The 19854-nt window shown below is 49.1% G+C and overlaps 1 protein-coding gene across 5 annotated transcripts in view; it reads right to left on the reverse strand.

Annotated features, from left to right (window-relative positions):
• Positions 1–19854, reverse strand: part of LOC118384047 (ecto-NOX disulfide-thiol exchanger 2-like) — a 317169-nt gene that overhangs the window by 53041 nt on the left and 244274 nt on the right. For all 5 annotated transcript variants that reach the window (XM_052512566.1, XM_052512574.1, XM_052512561.1 and 2 more), the window contains 2 exons: positions 11444–11593; positions 5204–5410 (listed from right to left, as the gene is read on the reverse strand). In XM_052512566.1, coding sequence (XP_052368526.1) covers positions 5204–5410; positions 11444–11593 — 357 coding nt within the window. The remainder of the gene's footprint in view (positions 1–5203; positions 5411–11443; positions 11594–19854) is intronic.

Below are 19854 nucleotides of genomic sequence, written 5' to 3' on the forward strand. Positions count from 1 at the left end.
TGCAACTGCATGCTCCGAAAGACCTATACTTGACAATCTCTGCCTTAGTATAGCATGATCAACTATATCAAAAGCCTTAGAGATCAATAAAAAGTGAGAGACAGTGCTGTTTTTATCAAGGGCTTCAGTGATATAATTTAAAACCATCATGGCTGCTGTAATTGTGCTATGCTTCTTCCTGAAGCCCGATTGGTACATTGATAAAATAGAGTTAGTAAATAAAAACTATTTTAGCTGTTCACTCACAAGGGTTTCAAGTATTTTCACCAGGGGTGACAGCTTTGAGATTGGCCTATAATTATTTAAAAGAGTTGGATCTCCCCCTTTTAAAAGTGGTAGGACAAATGCTGATTTCCAGATTTTCACGACATTCCAGGGTTAGATTGAACAGATATGTAAGTGGTTCAGCTATGAAATCAGCTGCCAGATTTAAAAAGCAGGGATCCAAAAGATCAGGACCTGCAGGCTTTCTCTGATCTAAGGATTTCAGGGATTTATGTACTACCTGCACTGAGAATGGCAAAGAGCTAAACGTTTGACCAGCTCTCACTGGTTCATCCACACAGGGTTGTACAGAGACAGAGGACACTTACCAGATGATACAAAGTGCTCATTGAAACAATTCAGCATTTCAGTTGTCATATACAGCAACAGTATCTAAATATGTGAGATACGGACCAAAAACTGGCTTATGATATCAAACAACAGTATAAGTAAGTGCTAAAACAGGTACACATGTCAAAATGGGGCATATCCTAATTTAAGTGGCAGGGTTACTTTTTGCTCAAATTGCAGATTGTGGCCCAAAGTAAGTTAAATGGGGTTTAAACACCCCATATTTCTTGAGAAACCCTGTCAAATAATACGTTCAAATCAGGAAGACTGGTCTGAATGGTTGTTTAACTTCATTAAGCAGCATAACATAATTCACTCTGGTTCCTATTATACAGGCGTAGTGGGAATGAAAACAAACGTATCATCAGCATAGCGTCTCGTTCTTCTCCACATTCCTATTTGCCATGTGTGGAACGTCATTCACCTATTTACCTTGTAGCCTATAAGCACGGCACAAGAACGCACATTCCTCACGCTTGCCGTTTAACCTACGGGCTAACTCATACAATTATGACTTTCCTGTCAGCAAATGGATTTAAACCTTGGGATCTATTTACATGTCAATTTACCCATGTTATCTCACTTGCCATACCCCAAACTATTTAATACAATTCCACACTGCATTCTGTCTATGTTGTTCATTCAGTTAAGCCTGTACTCAATTGAACTGTTTTACAAATCATCTATACAAACCAGTAAAAGCAGTGGACCTAGTAAATAATTGAAGTTACCAGCACAGCACACCCATTGTCTATACATTAGAATTAGCATTACCGATATTAAGGTTCCCATTTTGGTAATGAGAAGCCCTTAGCTAAATCTGCAAATAAAAGGAGTCAGTAAACAATTGACCACATCACGAAAGCCCATTCATGCCCCCATGTTGGTACGGTAATAGTTTTAACTTTGTCCCAATTATACTTTTTTTGCCATAATGTGAGAAAGTCAAGTGGGGGAAAGGGAGTGTTTGAGAATAAGAACCTTATTCTGAAGGCATAAAAGCAAATAAATGAACTTGTGCTCATCTAAGGACAACTCCTCTTGATCAGGCTTTCCCAAACTCCGTCCTGCCCCCTGGGGGCAGAAAGAATGCAGACAGTTTTACTTACACATGATGCATTATAACATTATTAATATAACATTATGATTTATGGACAAACTACAGCAACATATTTTGTGTTTTATATTTTTCTAAAGTACAATGACCTGAGAATTAAATCCGGACACATTTCAGTAATGAGGATTTGGTGTGACTACTTAAAGTTAAAACTGGTTTCAGGAGAAACAGTCACTACAAGCACACACATATGCACCAAACAGACGAGCACACACACAATAAATAATGCATAGGATATTATTGTAGAGGCCAGTGTTAAATGTACTTTGTCGGGCTGTGATATGTGTATCTAGTTTGCATATAGAGAGAGATTCAAGATGGCATGTGTCTGGAGTATAAAAGCTTTGATGGAAAAGGAGATAAAAAAAGACCCTGGTGCAACATGACAAGTGGGACTGGTACTGGAGATTAGTACTGGAGATAACGACTGGACTACCTCAAGGGGGTTAGCACTGGACTACTAACTACTGGAGGTCAGCACTGGACTACCTCTAGGGGGTTAGCACTGGACTACTAACTACTGGAGGTTAGCACTGGACTACTAACTACTGGGGGTTAGCACTGGACTACCTCTAGGGGGTTAGCACTGGACTACTAACTACTGGAGGTTAGCACTGGACTACTAACTACTGGAGGTTAGCACTGGACTACTAACTACTGGAGGTTAGCACTGGACTACTAACTACTGGAGGTTAGCACTGGACTACTAACTACTGGAGGTTAGCACTGGACTACTAACTAAAGGAGGTTAGCACTGGACTACTAACTACTGGAGGTTAGCACTGGACTACTAACTACTGGAGGTTTAGCACTGGACTACCTCTAGGGGGTTAGCACTGGACTACTAACTACTGGAGGTTAGCACTGGACTACTAACTAAAGGAGGTTAGCACTGGACTACTAACTACTGGAGGTTAGCACTGGACTACTAACTGGAGGTTAGCACTGGACTACTAACTGGAGGTTAGCACTGGACTACTAACTAAAGGAGGTTAGCACTGGACTACTAACTAAAGGAGGTTAGCACTGGACTACTAACTAAAGGAGGTTAGCACTGGACTACTAACTAAAGGAGGTTAGCACTGGACTACTAACTAAAGGAGGTTAGCACTGGACTACTAACTACTGGAGGTTAGCACTGGACTACCTCTAGGGGGTTAGCACTGGACTACTAACTACTGGAGGTTAGCACTGGACTACTAACTACTGGAGGTTAGCACTGGACTACGAACTACTGGAGGTTAGCACTGGACTACTAACTACTGGAGGTTAGCACTGGACTACTAACTACTGGAGGTTTAACTGGAGGTTAGCACTGGACTACTACTAGCAACTACTGGAGGTTAGCACTGGACTACTAACTATTAGGAGGTTAGCACTGGACTACTAACTAACCTGGAGGTTAGCACTGGACTACTAACTACTAAGGAGGTTAGCACTGGACTACTAACTAAAGGAGGTTAGCACTGGACTACTAAACTAGGTTAGCACTGGAGGTTAGCACTGGACTACTAACTAAAGGAGGTTAGCACTGGACTACTAACTAAAGGAGGTTAGCACTGGACTCCAAAACTGCAAAGGAGGTTATCTGGACTACTAACTAAAGGAGGTTAGCACTGGACTACTAACTAAAGGAGGTTAGCACTGGACTACTAACTAAAGGAGGTTAGCACTGGACTACTAATGGCTGAAAGGAGGTTAGCACTGGACTACTAACTACGAGGAGGTCTAGCACTGGACTACCTCTATTGGAAGGTTAGCACTGGACTACTAACTACTGGAGGTTAGCACTGGACTACGAACTACTGGAGGTTAGCACTGGACTACGAACTACTGGAGGTTAGCACTGGACTACCAACTACTGGAGATTAGCACTGGACTACCAACTACTGGAGATTAGTACTGGACTACCAACTACTGGAGATTAGTACTGGACTACCAACTACTGTAGATGAGCACTGGACTACCACTGAAGATTAGTACTGGACTACCAACTACTGGAGATTAGTACTGGACTACCAACTACTGGTAATTTGTACTGGACTACCAACTACTGGTGATTTGTACTGGACTACCAACTACTGGTGATTTGTACTGGAATACCAAATACTGGAGATTAGTACTGGACTACCAACTACTGGAGTTGAGTACTGGACTACGCCAACTACTGGAGTTGATCACTGGACTAGCAACGACTGGAGATTAGTACTGGACAACCATTGAAGATTAGTGCTGGATGACCAACTACTGGAGATTAGTACTGGACTACCAAATACTGGAGATTAGTACTGGACAACCATTGAAGATTAGTGCTGGACGACCAACTACTGGAGGTTAGTACTGGACTACTACTGGAGGTTAGTACTGGACTACTACTGGAGGTTCGTACTGGACTACTACTGGAGGTTCGTACTGGACTACTACTGGAGGTTAGTACTGGACTACTACTGGAGGTTCGTACTGGACTACTACTGGAGGTTCGTACTGGACTACTACTGGAGGTTCGTACTGGACTACTACTGGAGGTTCGTACTGGACTACTACTGGAGGTTCGTACTGGACTACTACTGGAGGTTCGTACTGGACTACTACTGGAGGTTCGTACTGGACTACTACTGGAGGTTAGTACTGGACTACTACTGGAGGTTAGTACTGGACTACTACTGGAGGTTAGTACTGGACTACTACTGGAGGTTAGTACTGGACTACTACTGGAGGTTAGTACTGGACTACTACTGGAGGTTAGTACTGGACTACTACTGGAGGTTAGTACTGGACTACTACTGGAGATGAATTTCCTTCATTTAGAACTATTAGGAGAGGGAGGACATTTACTGCACAACACCTGTAGTGGTCTTCTCATTGACCAACATAGTTAAGGTCTGTGACTGAAGAGGGAGGACATTTACTGCACAACACCTCTAGTGGTCTTCTCATTGACCAACATAGTTAACTACGTTGGTCAATGAGGAGACAACAAGAAGTGTTGTGCAGTAAATGTCCTCCCTCTTCAGTCCCAGACCGTAAATATATTTCTGCTTTTTGTGACACCTCTCTTTGGTTGGAAAATGGCTTAATACTTTCTGTGACTAGTTGCTGACCTAACATAATGATATGTTCTGCTTTCCCCCGAAAAGCTTTTTGGAATCGGACACTGTGGTTGGATTAACGAGAAGTGTATCTTTAAAATGGTGTAAAATACTTGTATGGTTGAGAAATTTTAATTATGAGATTTCTGTTGTTTTTAATTTGGCGCCGTGCAATGTCACTGGCTGTTTGCGAGGTGGGACGCTAGCGTCCCGAACGATCCCAGAGAAGTTAAGGTCTCTGACTGAAGAGGGAGGACATTTATTGCACAACACCTCTCATTGTCTCCTCATTGACCAACATAGTTAAGGTCTGGGACTGAAGAAGGAAGACATTTATTCCACAATACAGCTTGAAGTTTAATAGAAAACATAGGAAATGTACCAGACAGGAAGAGGGCTCTGTCCACAGTGAACTCTTCGGCAAATCGGATATGGCAGAAGTTCTTCTTGCTCTTTCGGATTGCGATGATCTCCCCCAACTGGCCAAATACCTCCACAATGAGCGCCTCAGTGGAGTTCTCTGGCAGACCACCCACAAACACAGTCTTACAGCCGGGAGGGCGCTCTCTCATGGCCGGAAAGGGAAGGTCTGTAGATGAGAAGAGAGAGGCATCAATACAGAAAACTACCTGTAAACTTGGACACTATGAATGATAAAGTATTCATTTGACCTGAGTTTAAAGGCGTTAGTAAGCGTTTTTTTCTAACAATGTCCAGAATCTCCTGGCAAGCATCTCCTAGTTAACGTCCCCATGCTTTTGAATGCACTGCCAACTGATAATCTGTTTGCACTAGCACTTCTAAAAACTAGCCAGATTATTACAAGTGTTGCTAATTAATCAGTTATTTTATTTAATGATAATTACAAAATAAGCAAAATCCCAAAAAGTGACCCAACCAAGTCACACTGCTTCTTGACACAATGACCGCTTAACCTGGAAGCCAGCCGCACCAATGTGTCGGAGGAAACACCGGACACCTGGCGACCGTGCCAGCAGCCGGCCCTCCACAGGAGTCGCAAGAGCAAGACCTCAGTGCACACGCCTATCATTTCAATAGATTGCTCAAAGATGCATATCATTCTAGTGGGAGAAGGCTCGGACTTTCTGACTAGCGAATTGAAAAGTAGCCTAGTTCATTTAAGTGGAACAAGGATCCGGCTGAAAATAACTAATCGGCTGTATAGACAAGAGCCGGCGCTAGTGGTAAAGACTGCATTTATTTGGCCATTTATTTTGTATAAGACATGCTTTTGTTATAGGTTATGTCATCTCCAAACCAGACACGGTTGATCTGAGCCTTGCTGAAGAAAAACCACATTAGTATCAGACTTTCGGCTGTCACATATGTACCTCTCCCGACTTTAGTCTATAGTCGGAAGCTGTAATCTTACCTCTCAAACGCATCCAATATCTGCAGTGATGCTCGTGGCAACGTTTCAGTATAGTTTTCGTTTTTCAAACAGGTTTGTTAATTATTTTATTTCAGTTTACTAAATAGTTCATGATTAGTTTTCATTACAGTTTACTATAATAACCTTGGTTCACATGCCACCTACAAACTGGGTCCCACAAATCAATCAGAACCGCATTAAAGAAGCAGTTAAATACTCAGTCTGAATTTACAACACAATATAAAACTAGTGTTTCTACAGTGAAAAAAATTATGTGACATTGATTTATGCATTTAGAAGTACTGTTATCATAATGCAATGTGCAGGCTGTAATTTATGTTATACAATATCCATCTGATTAATTCAGAGGCTTCATGCTGGGAAAATCTATTCAAGTATTATTTGAAAAATTACATTTAGAAATATCTCCCATGAACCGAGTAGCAATAAATTAATCGAGTAGCAATAATGACGAAAACATACAGCAATATGCTCGGATAACTTTTCTATTGATATCTAATGTTAATGTGAAAACTATTGTGGGATAAACACAAATGCATTTTCTTAGCCAAAAGCTGGTTGATTCTCTCATGTGAATGGTTCATTGCTTGAGAGACCTGATTAATTGAACACGGATGAGAGTTTACTGAACCATACATGGGGCTCGACTGCTCTGGACAGAACTAATCACCAGGGCCTGTATTCATAACCCATCCCAGAGTAGGAGTGCTGATCTATGATCAGTTTGCCCTTTCAGATATGGACAGGGGGAGACCTGATCCTAGATCTGCATTCCTACTCTGAGATGCCTCTGCCCTCCTAGGGATCTATGGTAGAGCCTTGTGGTGCAAGAGCAAGGCCTCTTATGTTAAAACGTCAGTGATATGAAGTTTGTTTCAAAGCTCAGCTCTTCCAGAGGTCCAGACCTGTGCCACTGTTGTTCAGCTAAAGTCCTTCGACATTTTGCCGATGGCTGTATGATCTGAAAGTCATCTTTTAAAACCAAATGTGCATGTATTTTCTAGGTTCAGTGGGGGTGGTCTCTATATTACAGAAATAGTATGAACGGTGGGAGTGACACTGGAGAACACAAAATGTGGTGGCTACTTGTCAACAAGGAGATAGCGCCGATCAGAATCTTCAGCACCATGGATAGAGGCAACATTGGTATCCTGGGAGCTGATGTTCAGCACCACAGGACAACAGACAAACAGTAACTTAACACACACCTATACTTATGTTAAGATCCATCAGTGTTTTCCACTTGCACCGGCTGTTGTCTATACAACCAATTACAGACTCATTTTCAGCCTTAAATTAAACTAGACAACCTTTCAATTTGCTAGTCAGAAAAAGTCTGCTAGTGCACTCTGCGCCTAGAATGAACAATATGCATCTTCTAGCGATCTATTGATAGGACAGGCGCCTGTCAGTCACAAAGTGAGAGATGACAGGGAAAGACTGCTGGTTTGACAGTCTGCTATCTTTCCCGCCTCTCGGTACCTGTGTGTGTGTGCGCTGTGTACATTGTCGTTGCAGTTAAATTTCTACTCGGATGGAGAGAGCATGAATTTGCACGTCCCATATAACGTGGAGTCAAAATCCACAGCCTATTGTTTTCTAGAACATAATTTTTTTTGTGTGTGCAGGATCCGATAATAATGAAGGTCCGCCGGCCCAGGACCAGTAAAAACGTGTCGGTCGGGCCAGTGGATCTTGTCAGTCAATGGCCCGACAGTACATTTTCAACGCATCTTCGCATTCCAGTTCAATATTTACCTGCTCTGTCGCCAACCATCGAAGACCACAAGCGTAAATGCCATGCTATTTGTATTTGGGCAATATGATTGGCCGTTCGTTCAAGCAACACCACGCTTCCACGAGTTACAACTTCTGGAGCAGTACATAGTTGATGACTTCACACAGCATACACCAGCTGCCCAGAGCAAAAAGAAGCACCCATCAATCTACTCGCTGAGCTTATAAATTTTAGGGAAAGTAATTTACAATATTAAACCTTCAATAGTGAACATACTAGCAATATGCTGGCTACTGTTGAGCTACAAAAAGACAGCTAGCATTGGTCTTGGCTAGCCTACTGTTGCAAGTCAATATCTCTGTTGGAACGTTTGTTTGGAGGGACGCAGGAGAAAAAAGAAAAGCAGGAGAGGGAAAATAAGGAAAGAGGGGGCTAGATAGACGTGAATTGAACGGCTCAAAGCGAGAGAAAGACAAGAGTCGAGCGAGAGAAAAGGGGAGTGAAAGAGTCGAGCGAGAGAAAGGGGGAGTGAAAGAATAGAGTGAGAGAAAGAGAGAGCCACTGCAGGTGTAATTCAGATCAAGGTCAGTGTGAGGGGCAGTATGGTGTCAGGGTAGCCTGGAGGTCCTGCTCCCTGTGATGGCCACCATATGCAGCCTGTTGACCTGCTGCCCTGGAGATGACAGGGCCACTGACTCACCAGGCTCCTTTAACCCACACATGCCCCTGGACCACACACAAACATACAGGTGAAGGGCAGAAAAAAATATGACATGGCTTGGATCTCTATGAAAATAAGAGAAAACAGACCCTTCAGCTCTGACCTTTATTTTATTCTCTCTATATTCCTTTCTTTCTTTTATTTTCCTAGTAGATGTAATCTATTTTCTCTGACCGCCGCAGTGGAGTTGACTATTCTCAACAGTCACAATGATTCACTAACTAATGGCTGAGCAGATGTCTTTCTATTTGGCAAACAGAAAGGGACAGAGGCTCATCAAGGAGCCCTGTGATAACTTAATCTGGAGAATAAATAGGCTTCCTCTGAATTAGGGCTTTAAAGATATCCCTCCTTGAAGAGACTGCCTTTCATGAGGAACATAAAAGTGATAGCGAGAAAATGAATAAAGACAGGGAGCGGACAGAGGGGAATAAGAGAAAGAGGGGGGGAAGAGAGGGAGCAGACTCAGAGGAGACAGAAAGAGGAGGACCTCAGGGAGCGGACAGAGGGGAGCGAGAGAAAGAGAGGGGGAAGAGGGAGCAGACTCAGAGGAGACAGAAAGAGGAGGACCTCTGGGAGCGGACAGAGGGGAGCGAGAGAAAGAGAGGGGGAAGAGAGGGAGCAGACTCAGAGGAGACAGAAAGAGGAGGACCTCAGGGAGCGGACAGAGGGGAGCAAGAGAAAGAGAGGGGGAAGAGAGGCAGCAGACTCAGAGGAGACAGAAAGAAGAACTCAGGGAGTGGACAGAGGTGAGCGAGAGAAAGAGAGGGGGAAGAGAGGGAGCAGACTCAGAGGAGACAGAAAGAGGAGGAACTCAGGGAGCGGACAGAGGGGAGCAAGAGAAAGAGAGGGGGAAGAGAGGCAGCAGACTCAGAGGAGACAGAAAGAAGAACTCAGGGAGTGGACAGAGGTGAGCGAGAGAAAGAGAGGGGGAAGAGAGGGAGCAGACTGAGAGGAGACAGAAAGAAGAACTCAGGGAGTGGACAGAGGTGAGCGAGAGAAAGAGAGGGGGAAGAGAGGGAGCAGACTCAGAGGAGACAGAAGAGGAGGACCTCAGGGGCGGACAGAGGGGAGCGAGAGAAAGAGAGGGGAAGAGCAGACTCAGAGGAGACAGAAAGAGGACCTCAGACAGAGGGACAAGAGAAAGAGAGAAGGAGAGCAGCCTCAGAGGAGACAGAAAGAAGAACTCAGGGAGTGGACAGAGGTGAGCGAGAGAAAGAGAGGGGGAAGACAGGGAGCAGACTCAGAGGAGACAGAAAGAGAAACTCAGGGAGCGGACAGAGAGAGGAGACAGAAATAGAGGGGAAGACCATAGGTGAAAACAGGAGGGAGAGCGGGAAAGATGGTAGAAGATGAGAGGAGGAGAGAAAAAAACAGGGGGAAAGGGAAGACCATAATAGGCAAGAGGGAGAGAGAGACAGGAAGAATATTCACATTGAAAACACACACACACACACAACATGAAAGCCTTGTGTTCTTAAGGAAGGAGGGGGTATGACTCCAGACTGTATTTTCTGTTTTCTGAAGGAGCCTGAATTCCCAACAACTGACGAGAGAAAAATTGCTTTTGTTTTAGTTTAGGGTGAAATTGATCCCTTCCAAATCTGACAAGTGAGCTTTCTTTGAAAAAGTCACCAGACAAAGTTCTCTCTCAGAGTTATTAAAGGAGAGCTCCCACTGGGTGTTCTTCACAGACACACACAAACCACGCACATACTCAGAAAGAATAAGAACACGGCATAAGCCATGGCAAAATCAGCAGAATTGCAGGAAATTAGCTTTAAAACTGCAATTCTTTCTCTCAGTCCCATGACAAAATGTATAGCATTTCAGGAAACTAACTTAAGTGTTCTATCTGCACTATGGCAAAACATGTAGAATTGCAGGAGATTAGCTTAAAAACAGCAACATTTTGTCTCTGCGGTATCTGACTTTTCCACCGCTGCTGAAACAAATCCTAGGTGAAACCATGAGGGAGTAGGAGGTCTATCAGTGGACTATGAGGGTATATAGTTTCTCACACAAGAACCAGTGTGTATGTCTGCATGTTGTGTGTGTCTACATGGTGTCTGTATCTACAAGGTGTGTACCCATAACACCTACTGCTAGGCTGGAGAGTTTATAAGCTGTCAGAATTGTAATGTGGAGACGATAAGGCCCCGCAGAACTTCCCTGGGCCAGATCAGTTACACAGAGACCTTGACACCTTTTCATTCCCTTGCATTTTAGACCAGATCACTGGAGTCAGTATTGGCATTTACAACGCAGGAGGAGAGAAGGCTTATGGCTGCATAAATTAACTGTGAGGAGAGAGATGGTGGTCTCAGTCATAGTCAGTATTCAGGTAATAGAGAAGGTAGACGCTAAGAATGTAATGTAGTAAAAATATGACTTCTTTATTAAAGGGGAAGTTCAGTATTTTACAACTTAAAGGGATAATTTGGGATTTCAGCAATGAGGCCCTTTATCTACGTCCCCAGAGTTAGATGAATTAGCAAATATTATTTTTATGCCTTTGTGTGCAGTTTAAAATAAGTTGCTAGCTAGCATTAGCGCAATAACTATAAGTCTATGGGTATCTGCTAGCATGCGGGTTGCCCCATCACTTCAATAGATTTTTTGCTGTTGGCTTAAATTAAATAGACTTCCTGGGGTAAGAGGTCAATAGACTTCCTGGGGTAAGAGGTCAATAGACTTACTTGGGTAAGAGGTCAATAGACTTACTTGGGTAAGAGGTCAATAGACTTACTTGGGTTTGGGGGGAAGAGGGTGCAGCTCTGGTAGTGAATGATCTCCTTAACGATGGGTAGATCATGGGGCATGGGGGGTGGGGGCACGTAACCAAGGCCGGGCATCATGGGGTTCATGCCTGTCATCATGCCAAGGCCTGAGTCGAAATCTGAAGGAGACACACACCAGAACACACACATGAGAATGGAATAACACGCATATAAAAACAACATTTCCACAGGCATTAGTTCATCCATGTTGACATTTTCATGTTTCATTAGACATTGTGTGTCTCTCCATGAACACTTTGGCCTTGTGTGTCAACAATGGTGATACACAAGGCCAGCAGCATACCACCCTGCATCCCAATGCTGGATTTCTTCTAAAGTGAAGTAGGGTTGGTCCTGGATGAGAGACCAGATACTGCTGGAAGTGGTGTTGGAGGCACCCTTTCCTCTGGTAAATAAATCTCAACGGACATTGCCCTGTGAAGGGTGACGTCTTTCGGATGGGACGTTAAATGGGTGTCCTGACTCTCTCACTAAAGATCCCATGGCACTTATTGTAAGAGTAGGGGTGCTAACCCTGGTGTCCTGGCGAAATTCCTAATCTGGCCCTCATATCATCATGGTCATCTAATAATCCACAGCTGACAATTGGCTCATTCATCCCCCCTCCTCTCCCCTGTAACTATTCCCCAGGTCTTTGCTGTAAATTGCAGTCAACTTACCTGGTAAAATAAGGGCATAAAGAAAAAAAAATACATGAATAAATTAACAAACACATGTTTAAAGTGGAGCTACATGAGCTTCTACTGACTCTCCTCTCTGCTACTGATTGGCTGACCTTTGATCTTCCTGTCTGTACTCAGAGGGAGGGAGAGATGGATCTGAGAATTAGCACACAAGTGAGCCTTCATTCACAGGTAGGGGACTATCGATTTAGACTGCAGCTGGATTCACTCTGCACACTAGCTGAGTTCCAGCAGATAATTTTTTTAAATGGAAATTACATTTCCTCTACTGCACCTGCAGATAACTGTGGGCTTGAAAGCTTGCCTTCATTGCGTGCGTGTGTGTGCCTTGATGGACCACACAAAAGCCTGAGTATAACTAAATACCACTTAGTAAAACCATATGTGGATAACTTATGTGTAAATGTCAGAAAGGGCAACGAAAAGCTTTTCAATAATTTCAGCTTTCTGTGTGTGAAAGAGGAAGGTATTTGGATGAAGGATGAGGAAGAGAGGGAAACAAGCCAGAGGTGTAACTGGACCAATCAGAGGAGAGGACAGTAAAAGTAGAAGAGAACGTCTAGGTCAGCTTCATCTCTTTTACAGTGACCCTTATTGATGACCTCATCTCTGGTAAGTAAGTGATAAGAGGGACCCTGTTGCTTGGGTGATGATGACTCCTGCCCAGCAAGGCGGAGGAGAGGTGAAATGATGGCTGTAGGAGAGATAGAGGGAGGGGTACAGCGGACACAGTCTTCTGAATACCAAGGCCAGTCTCAGTGGCAGTAAGAGGCCCACAGAGGAAATCTCTGGTCAACTGTCGGGCTGTTCTGGGTTAGGGAGGGAGGCCCACTGCAGAGCTCTGTCATGGGCCTTACTGCAACAGGTGTGAGCTGCTTCATAACTGCGACTTAGTAGGGCTGCACAGTTAATCAAATTCCCATCAAAATTGCAATATTGACAAACTATAAAAACTCTACCGTCTTGCGGCTGCTTTCCACACACACACCAAGCCTCGCCCCCAGCGACCAGAGTCTGGTTTCGATGATGGACTCCTATCATAGAGGAACTACATCACTACCTTATGCACGTGAATAAAATACTAAATAGTAGCTAGCAAGATGGAGATCAGAAGTTATTTCACATCAACTACCTTAACTTAAACCATTGCCAAGGTTTTGCCTGCAAACTTTGGTTTTGAATCGCGACAATTTGGCATGTCTGCCTCGTGATTTGTTGAGTGAGTCCCGGGAATAATTGTTTTCTCTTATAGACATAGGAAGTGACTTAGTTCCTCTATGTCTAGAGTCCATCAGTGAAACCAGACCCTGGTCAGTGGGTTTTTAAGACCCTTATTCCTCCTGGCTGTTTGTTAGATTCACAGTTGGCATGCTGTTCTGAGATAGAACAGATTGTTTCAAACAATAATGATATTACTTTCCTTTTTAATATATCATTCAATTTCTAGAATTCACACAGCTCACATATGTTCTGATCTTTATTGCACGTCAAATTGCAATATTTTGTAAAACATCCGCAACTCGATTTTTGGCCCACTTCGTGCAGCCCTACCACTTGACACTGAGGAAATGGGCACAGTGCTGATGAATAATGGAAAACACTCACACACATTTTGAGCACAGAGAATAATTTCCTCAAAGTCACAGAGTCACTCTTGAAGAAACACAAAGCTATTAAATAAAAGATTTCTGCACCATATTTATTCATGAACATGACAGATGATAGGAGCCAAACCAGGCTCCGGGTGCACATCAAGAAAATATCTGGTTTGATCAAGACCAGCCTGTTTCCATTTCACTGCTGAATTTGTCTTAGGGACGGGTCATCGAGTACTTGACCTGACGTCAAAACCCTATTTTTAACCACAAATCCATTATTTTTAAATACTGTAAAACAAGACAACATTAATGTGCTTAGCCTCTAGTGTTCCATCAGTACATGTGCCTTTGTTAACAAACAGTTATTCTCCTAAATGTCCTTTCTCCTTTGTGTCGCACTCACTCAATTGCGTTCCGACCTCTCTCTCTACACAACTACTTGGTTTTATTGCAAAAAATACATAAACAAAAAAACACTTTGGTGTAAATGTAAAGTCAGGGCTAGGCATAAGGTTTACCAGTGTGATTAAGGGTTAGGTTAAAAATATGATTTTTAAAAAGAGAAATCGTAGAAATAGGCGGGGTTTGAAATTGCTTTCACCGGGATTTACCTGGAGAGTCTAATGGAAAGAGCAGGTGTTCTTAATGTTTTGTACACTCAGTATATATCAATGTACACATAAAAAATAAATAATGCGAGTACTCGAACAGTTAAAATGTCAAATGCCCATCCCTGGTCTGTGTCCTATTCCATTGACAGCCAGAGGACAGAACTGTGTATGATAACAACTTACCCTCTGCCATTCTCAGGGATTTTCAGCCACAGCAGGATTGTTATTTAACCTTTATTTAACTAGGCAAGTTGGTTAAGAACTAATTGTTATTTACAATGACGGCCTACACGGACCAAACCCGGACGACTCTGGGCCAATTGTGCACCGCCCTATGGGACTCCAAACACGGCCGGGTGTGATAGAGCCTGGAATTGAACCAGGGTGTCAGTGGTGACGCCTCGAGCACTGAGATGCAGTGCCTTATACCGCTGTGCCACTTGGGAGCCCCCTGTACAGAACAATGGAACAATGGACAGAACAATGGAGACTCAACCCCTCAATACATGTTTCACATCTTTCAACATATTCGGTTGGAAACTCCCACACACACGGGTGCATGCAAGTGTGTTAGCCACACATGCACCATCTTCAGTGTGAAACAGACCTCTTCCAGCCAGAGGTAAAACGGTCTAGAGACAGAACAGGAGTCTCCTGAACAGAAACATCAGCAGAGAACTGTCTTCTCTCCAGACACACAAGGTCTCTCTCTCTCTCCACTTTCTCCACGCCCCCACCCCACTGGCTCCATCTCTCCACGCCCCCACCCCACTGGCTCCTTCTCTCCACGCCCCCACCCCACTGGCTCCATCTCTCACGCCCCCCCCACTGGCTCCATCTCTCCACGCCCCCCCCCACTGGCTCCATCCACGCCCCCCACCCCACTGGCTCCACGCCCCACCCCACTGGCTCCATCTCTCCACGCCCCCACCCCACTGGCTCCATCTCTCACGCCCCCACCCCACTGGCTCCATCTCTCCACGCCCCCCACCCCACTGGCTCCATCTCTCCACGCCCCCACCCCACTGGCTCCATCTCTCCACGCCCCCACCCCACTGGCTCCATCTCTCCACCCCCCACCCCACTGGCTCCATCTCTCGCCCTTGGCTCCATCCCCCCCCCCACTGGCTCCATCTCTCCACGGCTCCATCTCTCCTTTCCCCCACTGGCTCCCCCACTGGCTCCATCTCTCCACCCCCCACCCCCGGCTCCACCCCCCACCCCACTGGCTCCATCTCTCCACCCCCCACCGGCTCCATCTCTCCACCCCCCACGGCTCCATCTCTCCCTTTCTCCCCACCTCCATCTCTCCCTTTCTCCACCCACTGGCTCCATCTCTCCACCCCACTGGCTCCATCTCTCCACCCCCACCCACTGGCTCCATCTCTCCCTTTCTCCACCCCCCCCATCCACTGGCTCCATCTCTCCACCCCCACCCACTGGCTCCATGTCTCCCTTTCTCCACCCCCCACCCACTGGCTCCATCTCTCCCTTTCTCCACCCCCCACCCACTGGCTCCATCTCTCCCTTTCTCCACCCCCACCCCACTGGCTCCATCTCTCCACCCCCCCCACCCCACCTCTCCCTTTCTCCACCCCCTCCCCCCCCACCCCACTGGCTCCACCCCCCACCCCACTGGCTCCATCTCTCCACCCCCCCACCCCACTGGCTCCATCTCTCCACCGGCTCCATCTCTCCCTTTCTCCCCCCACGGCTCCATCTCTCCACACCCCCACTGGCTCAGTCTCTCACCCCCACTGTCTCCATCTCTCCATCTCCCCACCCCACCGGCTCCATCTCTCCTTTCTCCACCCCTCCCCCCACCCCACTGGCTCCATCTCTCCACACCCCCTACTGGCTCCATCTCTCCACCACTGGCTCCATCTCTCCACCCCCCCCACTGACTCCATCTCTCCACCCCCCACCCACTGGCTCCATCTCTCCACCCCCCACCCACTGGCTCCATCTCTCCTTTCTCCACCCCCACCCCACTGGCTCCATCTCTCCACCCCCCACCCACTGACTCCATCTCTCCACCCCCCACCCACTGGCTCCATCTCTCCACCCCCCACCCACTGGCTCCATCTCTCCACCCCCACCCACTGGCTCCATCTCTCCCTTTCTCCACCCCCCACCCACTGGCTCCATCTCTCCACCCCCACCCACTGGCTCCATCTCTCCACCCCCCACCCACTGACTCCATCTCTCCACCCCCCACCCCCATCTCTCCCTTTCTCCACCCACCCTACTGGCTCCATCTCTCCCTTTCTCCACCCCCCCCCCCACTGGCTCCATCTCTCCACCCACTGGCTCCATCTCTCCACGCCCCCACCCCACTGGCTCCATCTCTCCACGCCCCCACCCCACTGGCTCCATCTCTCCCGCCCCCACCCCACTGGCTCCATCTCTCCACGCCCCCCACCCCACTGGCTCCATCTCTCCACGCCCCCACCCTACTGGCTCCATCTCTCCACGCCCCCCACCCCACTGGCTCCATCTCCACGCCCCCACCCCACTGGCTCCATCTCTCCATCTCCCCCGGCTCCATCTCTCCATCTCCCCACCGGCTCCATCTCTCCTTTCAACACCCCCCCCCCACCCCACTGGCTCCATCTCTCCACCCCACTGGCTCCATCTCTCCACCCCCACCCCACTGGCTCCATCTCTCCCTTTCTCCACCCACCCCACCCCACTGGCTCCATCTCTCCACCCCCACCCCACCTCTCCCTTTCTCCACCCCTCCCCCCCCACCCACTGGCTCCACCCCCACCCCACTGGCTCCATCTCTGCACCCCACCACCCCACTGGCTCCATCTCTCCACCCCCACCGGCTCCATCTCTCCCTTTCTCCCCACCGGCTCCATCTCTCCCTTTCTCCCCCCACCGGCTCCATCTCTCCACACCCCCACTGGCTCAGTCTCTCGACCCCCACCCACTGACTCCATCTCTCCACCCCCCACCCACTGGCTCCATCTCTCCACCCCCCACCCACTGGCTCCATCTCTCCACCCACTGGCTCCATCTCTCCACCCCCACCCACTGGCTCCATCTCTCCTTTCTCCACCCCCCCCACCCACTGGCTCCATCTCTCCACCCCCACCCACTGGCTCCATCTCTCCCTTTCTCCACCCCCCACCCACTGGCTCCATCTCTCCCTTTCTCCACCCCCCCCACCCACTGGCTCCATCTCTCCTTTCTCCACCCCCCACGGCTCCATCTCTCCCTTTCTCCACCCCCCACCCACTGGCTCCATCTCTCCCTTTCTCCACCCCCCACCCCACTGGCTCCATCTCTCCACCCCCCACCCCACCTCCTTTCTCCACCCCTCCCCCCACCCCACTGGCTCCACCCCCCACCCCCACTGGCTCCATCTCTCCACCCCCCACCCCACCGGCTCCACCCCCCACCCCACTGGCTCCATCTCTCCACCCTCCCACCGGCTCCATCTCTCCCTTTCTCCCCACCGGCTCCATCTCTCCCTTTCTCCCCCACCGGCTCCATCTCTCCACCCCCCACCCCACTGGCTCCATCTCTCCACCCTCCCACCGGCTCCATCTCTCCCCTTTCTCCCCACCGGCTCCATCTCTCCACACCCCCCACTGACTCCATCTCTCCACCCCCCCACCCACTGGCTCCATCTCTCCACCCACTGGCTCCATCTCTCCACCCCCACCCACTGGCTCCATCTCTCCACCCACTGGCTCCATCTCTCCACCCCCACCCACTGGCTCCATCTCTCCCTTTCTCCACCCCCCACCCACTGGCTCCATCTCTCCACCCCCACCCACTGGCTCCATCTCTCCCTTTCTCCACCCCCCACCCACTGGCTCCATCTCTCCCTTTCTCCACCCCCACCCACCGGCTCCATCTCTCCCTTTCTCCACCCCCCACCCCACTGGCTCCATCTCTCCACCCCCCACCCCCTCCTCTCCCTTTCTCCACCCCCTCCCCCCACCCCACTGGCTCCATCTCTCCACCCCCCACCCCTCCTCTCCCTTTCTCCACCCCCTCCCCCACCCCACTGGCTCCATCTCTCCACCCCCACCCCTCCTCTCCCTTTCTCCACCCCCTCCCCCCACCCCACCTGGCTCCATCTCTCCTTTCTCCACCCCCTCCCCCCACCCCACTGGCTCCACCCCCCCACCCCACTGGCTCCATCTCTCCCACCCCCCCCACCCCACCGGCTCCACCCCCCACCCCACTGGCTCCATCTCACCACCCCCCACCGGCTCCATCTCTCCACCCCCCACCGGCTCCATCTCTCCTTTCTCCCCACCGGCTCCATCTCTCCCTTTCTCCACCCACTGGCTCCATCTCTCCACCCCCACCCACTGGCTCCATCTCTCCCTTTCTCCACCCCCATCCACTGGCTCCATCTCTCCACCCCCACCCACTGGCTCCATCTCTCCCTTTCTCCACCCCCCACCCACTGGCTCCATCTCTCCCTTTCTCCACCCCCCACCCACTGGCTCCATCTCTCCCTTTCTCCACCCCCCACCCACTGGCTCCATCTCTCCACCCCCACCCCACCTCTCCTTTCTCCACCCCCTCCCCCCACCCCACTGGCTCCACCCCCCACCCCACTGGCTCCATCTCTCCACCCCCCCACCCCACTGGCTCCATCTCTCCAGCTCCATCTCCCCACCGGCTCCATCTCTCCACACCCCCCACTGGCTCAGTCTCTCGACCCCCCACTGTCTCCATCTCTCCATCTCCCCACCCCACCGGCTCCATCTCTCCCTTTCTCCACCCCCTCCCCCCACCCCACTGGCTCCATCTCTCCCACCCCCTACTGGCTCCATCTCTCCACCACTGGCTCCATCTCTCCACCCCCCACCCACTGGCTCCATCTCTCCACCCCCCCACCCACTGGCTCCATCTCTCCACCCCCCCCACCCACTGGCTCCATCTCTCCTTTCTCCACCCCCCACCCACTGGCTCCATCTCTCCACCCCCCACCCACTGACTCCATCTCTCCACCCCCCACCCACTGGCTCCATCTCTCCACCCCCCACCCACTGGCTCCATCTCTCCACCCCCACCCACTGGCTCCATCTCTCCTTTCTCCACCCCCCACCCACTGGCTCCATCTCTCCACCCCCCACCCACTGGCTCCATCTCTCCACCCCCCCACCCACTGACTCCATCTCTCCACCCCCCCACCTCTCCCTTTCTCCACCCACCCTACTGGCTCCATCTCTCCCTTTCTCCACCCCCTCCCCCCACTGGCTCCATCTCTCCACCCACTGGCTCCATCTCTCCACGCCCCCACCCCACTGGCTCCATCTCTCACGCCCCCCACCCCACTGGCTCCATCTCTCCACGCCCCCACCCCACTGGCTCCATCTCTCCACGCCCCCACCCCACTGGCTCCATCTCTCCACCCCCCACCCCACTGGCTCCATCTCTCCACGCCCCCACCCTACTGGCTCCATCTCTCCACGCCCCCCACCCCACTGGCTCCATC

This window comes from Oncorhynchus keta, chromosome 4, assembly GCF_023373465.1.
Source record: "Oncorhynchus keta strain PuntledgeMale-10-30-2019 chromosome 4, Oket_V2, whole genome shotgun sequence".
Taxonomy (NCBI): Eukaryota; Metazoa; Chordata; class Actinopteri; order Salmoniformes; family Salmonidae; genus Oncorhynchus; species Oncorhynchus keta.